General features: G+C 44.9%; 1 protein-coding gene across 1 annotated transcript; it reads right to left on the reverse strand.

Annotated features, from left to right (window-relative positions):
* Window positions 1–2,279: 2,279 nt before the first annotated feature.
* LOC120977388 (NOTCH regulated ankyrin repeat protein) lies at window positions 2,280–5,495 on the reverse strand. The gene has a single exon (XM_040405315.1). The coding sequence runs from the start codon at window positions 5,044–5,046 to the stop codon at window positions 4,702–4,704; it is 345 nt and encodes a 114-aa protein (XP_040261249.1). The 5' UTR covers window positions 5,047–5,495; the 3' UTR covers window positions 2,280–4,701.
* Window positions 5,496–8,266: the final 2,771 nt, after the last annotated feature.

Raw genomic sequence — 8,266 nt, forward strand, 5'->3', positions numbered from 1 at the left:
GTAAAATTTGGGAAACCGCCTTAATAAGTAGGACAATTCTAGCCAAATTTGGCCCCTCTCCGATCGTCTCATTTCTTGGGTCTTCAGAGGTAGTGGTGGGTCTTTTCTGGGCCCCATCTACATGTGCAGCTTTTTAACCCCATAATATTCAACTTATAATAGTAGAGGAGCGACTGATATCCATCATATATGATGGGAATGTCTCAACAATGGAGATAGGAGACATAAAGTAATAGTCATGGGGGCCAGGGTGGTTTGTGCACATGCAGTCAGCCTCTCTCCAGCCTGGAATGGCTGATAACAGAGGCCAACGAACAGTGCCTAACCACACAACAAACGGAGGCACAACAGGTTTATATGATAGGAATGTCTCAACAATGGAGACAGGAGACATAAAGTAATAGTCATGGGGGGCAGGGTGGTTTGTGCACATGCAGTCAGCCTCTCTCCAGCCTGGAATGGTTGATAACAGAGGCCAACGAACAGTGCCTAACCACACAACAAACGGAGACCAGACAGGTTTATATGATGGGAATGTCTCAACAATGGAGACAGGAGACATAAAGTAATAGTCATGGGGGGCAGGGTGGTTTGTGCACATGCAGTCAGCCTCTCTCCAGCCTGGAATGGTTGATAACAGAGGACAACGAACAGTGCCTAACCACACAACAAACGGAGGCACAACAGGTTTATATGATGGGAATGTCTCAACAATGGAGACAGGAGACATAAAGTAATAGTCATGGGGGTCAGGGTGGTTTGTGCGCATGCAGTCAGCCTCTCTCCAGCCTGGAATGGTTGATAACAGAGGACAACGAACAGTGCCTAACCACACAACAAACGGAGGCACAACAGGTTTATATGATGGGAATGTCTCAACAATGGAGACAGGAGACATAAAGTAATAGTCATGGGGGTCAGGGTGGTTTGTGCGCATGCAGTCAGCCTCTCTCCAGCCTGGAATGGCTGATAACAGAGGACAACGAACAGTGCCTAACTACACAACAAACTGAGGCACAACAGGTTTATATGATGGGAATGTCTCAACAATGGAGACAGGAGACATAAAGTAATAGTCATGGGGGCCAGGGTGGTTTGTGCACATGCAGTCAGCCTCTCTCCAGCCTGGAATGGTTGATAACAGAGGCCAACGAACAGTGCCTAACCACACAACAAACTGAGGCACAACAGGTTTCGGGTCCCTTTAAGACAATAATCAATACCGTTAGCACATGGTCCATGACACGTTTTATTGTACCACACAGTATTAGCTCTGCCCCATTTAACCAGACACCCTGCACATGCCGAAAACAAGGGCATTATTACTTTAAGGGACTTTGTCAGGTCTCTATCTGAGAGCAGCATATGATAGAGGGGGAGACGCTGAGCTCGGGGATATATAGTTTTCTATGATTTCATTTAGTATTTCCATGTACACAGCTGCCAGGACACATACAGAAAGCATGAGTGACTTGTGGGCGGGGAAAGCAGGACTCTCAAGCATTCTCTAAGAGTCCTGGTAGTATTTAATCAGCTTTTTACATAAAATACTGGACCAAATCATACAACATTATACATCTATGAGCTCAGCGTCTCAGGCTCTATCCGATGTTACCCTTGGAAAGGGAACTGACCTAGACCCTTTGATTAAAACAAAAAAATTTTTTCTAAAAACAAGACAATCTAAACATTTAAACGTATTTTCTGCAACCAACAGTAAGATAGATGTAGAGGCCTATGCAGTCAACAGGAAGTAGAGACCTTACGCCTGCCCCCAGAAATAAAGACCTCACTTTGAGGCGTGAGGCATGGGGTACCTTACATGATTTGACCTTACAAAAAATCCATTAGTTTTAATCCTCAATATTTCTCCCCAATTCTAGAGATGATCACAGATCAGGTTCATAGAAATAAATAATAAACGACAACCAGACAAAAAACAAATTTTTTTTTTTTCAAATTATTTTCTTTTTTATAAAACAAATCTTTCAGGGGCTACAGATTATATAATACACTGCAAATATGCTGTATTTTACAGACTTTTTTTTCTCCATTTTTTCTCTCTTTTATCCAGTTACAACATGGCGATCTCAAGAACACAGCTTCAATATAAGCCTATAACTTTAATTAACATAATTAAAAAAATGTTTCCGTATCTAGAACATAATTGATCACAGAACGACTCCTTTCTGGAGCAGATTACAGCCACACACCGTCCTGTTCATCCCAAGAATTATTTAAAAAAAATTAAAATTAAAAAAAAATGTAAAATAGGCGGTGGGGTGGGGGTGGGGGTGGGGGCACAACGTAAAGAAGAAGAAGAAGAAGAGAAGACAAAGTGAAATAGTACAGACCATTCAGAAGTCACCCTGTGCACCTGCTCCTTACGCAGAGCGAGTCCAGTGGTGGCATGCAGGGTCAATGCAGCAGAAAGGGAGCGGGGGCGGGAGGGTTGGCGACGAGAGCTGAATTTGAGAACATATGGCAACCACGAATATCTTAATCCCAGCCACAAAAAGAAAAAAAAGAAATGCTGTTAAAGAACTGCAAACCATGTCCAAATTTCACAGTCAGATATAATAATGAAAAAAATTATTAAAAAATATATAAAACAAAAAAGTTAAACTCTTTGGGATGAACATCGGAGTAATTACATCATAAATATTATGACATTACTGGTGGCAGATCCACTTGAATATGTGCAACAAGCTCTATATTTTTTTCCATTTTTTTAATACAAACTATCCCTTTCTCCCACAGACCCTTTAATTTTATTTTATTTTTCTTTCCTCTGCAGCTGCCCCCCCCACCCACCCCCCCACCCCACTTAAAACCATCGCACAGAAACAATATCGGTGCCAAGTAATACGCCAGCCTAGCAACGTAGACCGATTAAGGAGAGAGAATGCTGAAAATTCAGCACAACCAGACTTTTTTTTTTTCTTAAAAAAAAAAAAAAAGTTTACACCTCAACTTTAACTTTTTTTTCACTTCTACACTATATAAAAAAAAAAAATGCTTAAAGGGACCTTGAGCAAGGATTTGCCATGGTTTATGTGGTTCGGGGATTTCTGTCCAGCCAAAGGATTTGTCTGCTTGTAAGAGCAGAGGCGGAGCTTTACGACAAACCTGCGTGCAGGACAGCGCCGTGAACCGTGCAACTGAACACGGCATTTACAAAAACGACACTGGTTCGTGTCTGCGAGGCCTTGAAAATAATTAGAAAATACTTTTAAATTACTAAAAAAAAAAAAAAAAAAAGTTTTGCAGATAAAAAATTGTGGGTCGTTATTTTTTTGCACATCTGGATTTCGAGGCTCGTCGACAATGCAAAAAAAAAAATGGCTTTAGGGTGATTGGGGATCCCACGGAAACCTAAACAAGATGCGTCTTTAGTGCAGACAAACCACAAGACACACAACACGCAAACACGCGAACACGCCTCATCTGCAACCTCTAATCAGATCCATCTGCAATGCAATTTTTTACATTTTTTCTTTAAACTAAAGCAGCACCGGTCCAATCCCAAACACACGCACTTCAAAAGTCGCCTTCGTCCCATTCGCAAAAATTTTTATTTAAAAAAATTTAAAAAAAAGCACAAACATTAAAAAATACTTAAAAAAAAAATCCTCATCTCATCTGTGGTTCATCTAAAGTCAGCAGTCAACAGGTCAAATTCACAATCCTGCAACTCACTTTCCATACAGCAGGGGGAGCCCTTGCGCTATCTCGCCTGTGCAAAACAAGAATGTGGCAATTCTACACGCTATCGTATCCGTGTAGAAATCTACCAGAAAAATTGAAACAAAAAATATATATAAAAATTTGATATTTCAATATTCAAGTCTTCTCTGTCCAAAATTCTACTTGACATATCTATGGGTAAAAAAAATAATAATAATAATTGAGGGGGAATGGGGCGTGAATATTTTTGAAATTTAAGGATTTAATAGGAGGGGAGTCAAAATGGACTCATCTCTTGGGTTGTACCAGTGCCAAAAGTTTACACTTCTGGCTGAATACTTTTGGGGTCCTGAGGGGAAGGGGGGGTCATTTACCACTGAAATGTTAAAATATATTAAAAGGATGGGAAAGATAATCTAGACGTGGGCATGTCACGGCAATGGAAGGACACAGAACAGATAACCTACAAGTGCAGCATACAGTATCTGGTGCTGGTTTTTTGAATACTGTGCTAAGAGTCGAGGTAGATGACCAAAAAAAGTTAAAAAATAAAAATGGACAAATAATAGGAATTAATAGGTCTTTGTGGGCCCCAAACTTCCTAAAACCTGGAGACCAACAGCAGCTTTTCATGTCAATTAGAAAATAAAAATAAAACATACATATACAATGAAGAGGCAGGAGTTGTTATTTTCATATAAAAACCCAAAACACAACACAATCTTTCGGTTGTACCTAAAAACAAATTCCTCATTGACGTGGCGAAAACATCATATCAAGACCAAAGTGTCCATGATTTAGTAACCAAAAGGAATAGGAGGAGATCCAATGATCAGAAATCTGGGGGAGGGGGGGATCGCCCCCTCAAATCTTGAGCATAAAGCAGAGCAGCCTCTTTACTGGAAAAAAGAAAAAACACAAAAAATTAAGACATAAAAAGAACAAAAAAAATTTGATTAAAACCCCCAAAAAACAGGAAGTGATGGAAAAGTCTCGAAGCGTCCTACGGGCAAGTCACCGGCTACTGGAAGAGTACTTGGCCTTGGTGATGAGATAGAGGACAATGTCTTGGTGGCCACCGTAGGCCGCTATGTGCAGGGCGCTCCAGCCATCCCTGTTGGCCAGTCTAATGTCTGCCCCAAACTTGACCAGAAGTTTCACCAGTTCCAGGTTCCCGTCAATGACGGACTGATGAAGGGCCGTCTGACCTTCTGGACCGAAGGAATTGACATTAAACTCACAGTTGGTCATGTTCTGGAGGAGGGAGTGGAGTTCCTTAGTGTTCCCTTTCCTCACAGCTTCTTGGAAGACCCGTTGGGTGTGAGGAACGGAGCAGGTGGATACTTCTGTCTGGCTCATGGTTGGGAGAGCTCCAGGTGGAAGGGTCTCTTCGGAGGATGGGGGCCCAGAAAGAAGGGTCTGCTCAAAGGATGAAGATCCAGATGGAAGGGTCTCTTCAGAGGATGTGGGTCCAGGTGGAAAGGTCTCTTTAGAAGATGGAGATCCAGGTGGAAAGGTCTTTTCAGAAGATGGAGGTCCAGGTGGAAAGGTCTCTTGAGAAGATGAGGGTTTAGGTGGAAAGGTCTCTTCAGAAGATGGAGGTCCAGATGGAAAGGTCTGTTGAGAAGATGAGGGTTTAGGTGGAAAGGTCTCTTTAGAAGATGGAGGTCCACCTGGAAAGGTCCCTTTAGAGGATGGAGGTTCTTCTGAAGATGTTGTTCCACTTGGAAAGGTCTGGTCAGAGGATGCTGACTCCAGGTGTCTCTTTGGAGGATGGGGGTCAAGGTAGAAAGGATTTTGAAGACGGGGTGGTTAGGTTTTTGCAGAAAATAGCCCACATCCAAGATCCAGTAGTCAGCTAGTCTCTTTGAGTGGCTGTAGAAGATCCAGGACCTCCCCTCTCTCTGTAACTCCTTGCACAGAGGGTGCACAGCTGGATGCAGGAGGCCTGGAAGGGAGCACTTGCAGTAATCCCAGTTTCAGGACAAGGATGCAATGAATACCACTCCACCAGTAAAGGCTTGTCCACCCCTTTCTTACTAGCACTGTAGTCACCGGGAATCCAAGGCTTTGCTCCCCTGGGTGCTGCTGATCCAGGCAGGGTTCCACTCGTCCTCCAGCGCTATGAGGGACTACTCCGGGACTGTGCAGGTTGTCCTCCCGGCAGGCATGGAGAGCTACTGCCGCTGGAAGCTGCAGGTCTGACTGGGCTCCGGGCTGCGCGGCCCCTTTTAGGTAGACTCTGATTTGCATCACAATACTCCGCCGTCCTGCCTTCCTATTGGCCGAGAGCCCACGTGGGGCCGCCCCCACCCCCCTGAGCCAACCCACAAGAGTGGAACGTTGAGAATCTGGGCGGGGCCTGAAAGTTTGAGTTTAGGGAGAGTGACAAAAGTTCTCACGCACTGAGGAGAGGGGGCGCCCCCTGGTAGCTGCCCCCCAACCCTCACCTAACCTGTGCCTCCCGGGGGGTCTTCACAGTCCTTGAGGGGGTGCTCAAATGGACCCTCAGAATCAGTATAGAACTGGACTGGCCCAGTGTTACTTTGTAAATCACTTGTAACAATATGTAACAATACAGAAATATTTAAATTTATTATTTTTTTTTGGGGGGGGGGGATTAAAGGAATAGCCTTTTTTTATTTTATTTTTTTCAAATGAATGAAAAAAATATGGGGGCCTGGGAATTGGGAAGAGCATAAGTCTTCATTCATACTTCCGTGATGTGTCCGTTTTTTTTACCCTCCGTGTGTCATCCATATTCCACAGACGCTGCTAAGGAACGATCCGTGAAAAACACGGATCGCATCGTGTTCTGTGTTTTTCACTGACCCATAGAATATAACGTGCGTGAAGTATCCGTAATCACGGAAAAAAGGCATGCATCCATGGTGTCGGCGGTCCGTGGAAAACCACTGATGTGTGAATACACACATTACAGTCAATGGATACGTGACCGGACAGCACACGTCAATGGCGCGTAAGGGCTCGTTTACGCGACCGTGCCGCAATTTGCGGAACGGAACAGGAGGCCCATTATAGAAATGCCTATTCTTGTCCGCAAAATGGACAAGAATAGGTCAGGACTCATCATTTGTGCAGAGCAACGGATGCGGACAGCACACAGAGTGTCGTCCGCATCTTTTGCGGACCCATTGAAATGAATTGTTCTGTATACGGACCGTATGCGGAATGCAGAAAACGGCCCGTATACGGAACGCAAAATCCGTTCGTGTGAACGAGCCCTAAGAGAAGCCTAAGGTCGGGCTGATAACCGCGGCCGCACGATTATAAGTAATACCTCCGTATTAGCTGCAAATTCATGCTGCCATTGGCTGCGGCAGGTGGGCGGAGTTTCAGTCACATGCGGTAACGTGTAGACCCCAACCCTAAAGGGTGCCTTGCGATCTGGTAATTGAATAAAATAAGCGCCAATGCACGCAGAACGGATTCGCTGCGCGTTTTCTGATCGGATTTGCACAGAAGAATTCAGCAGCAGGCAAATGAATGTCATCTACAAGCTGCGGAAGTCCAAATCTGCAGTCAAATTAACAGCTGCGGATTCTGCCGGGAATGACTCGCGGATTTCGGGCTGCAGTTGTGTTTTTTGCAGCATTTGGATGCATTTTTTTCGGACCTCCACTTGTGCTGTCCGTGGTCTCCACGCTCACCGATCCACTGACTTTAATGTGTGTATTCAGACATCAGTGGTTTTCCACGGATGGTGCTGGCACCACGGGCTCCATATTCGCCTGTGATTACGGATCCTATGTGTAAAGACATCCCGATGAAGCAGGGCTATGGGCCGGCTGCATCCTATTAGCCCTCTGGGACCAGTGACATCACCGCGCATGAAGCAAGAGTGTCATATCTCTATATTTCCGGGCAGAAAGGGAACAGAGGACTCAGAGGGGATCCTTCCCCCTGTTCTCTCCCTGACATGAGGACGGTGGCCGGGCGCCTGTCTTTCTTCTCTTTGAAGATAGAGGGCAGTAATGGACAGAGAGTCGTCCATCCAGCCGGCTCAGAGCCCACCAGGCTCCTTACTCCCCCCCACCACCCAGGACACCAAATTGTGCATCAAGAGAGGACATTTTATTGGCCAGAGGGTGCTAAAGAGACAGAACAGTGAGAAACAGCCCAGGTATCACCTGTCAGACCTTTAACCTCTTGGAGACCGAGCTAGTCATTAAGGGGTTAACCCTTACCCTGCCAGGAGCATGGCCGACTAATTCGTATCCTTGAGGGTATAAGCAGAATGCACAAAAAGTGGTTGGTCATCCAAGCTGCAATCAGTCAAGGTTGCGGAAATGTAAGCCAGATGTATTACCCTGGACGGACGTCATAGAACATGGTACGGGACGTAGAGTGGCGCTCCTAACCGGAGACGATGGGAGTCGTAGTTTTACAAATGCGTGGGGAATGCAAATTTTGAGAAAAAACAATGCTGGCCATGGTCGCTTAGATCGATCCAGATGAACAACTATCCCCATCATTGCCCTGTAAAGCTTTCTGTGGGCACCAGCGGCCATTGATACTAGACAGCATTGCAGCAGCAGAAACAGGCTGCCATAAGACA

Source organism: Bufo bufo, chromosome 8 (genome assembly GCF_905171765.1).
Source record: "Bufo bufo chromosome 8, aBufBuf1.1, whole genome shotgun sequence".
In the NCBI taxonomy this organism is placed as follows: domain Eukaryota; kingdom Metazoa; phylum Chordata; class Amphibia; order Anura; family Bufonidae; genus Bufo; species Bufo bufo.

Bases quoted from the DNA above. Each gene is read 5' to 3' on its own strand.
- LOC120977388 (XM_040405315.1), bottom strand. From the start codon at position 5,046: ATGAGCCAGACAGAAGTATCCACCTGCTCCGTTCCTCACACCCAACGG.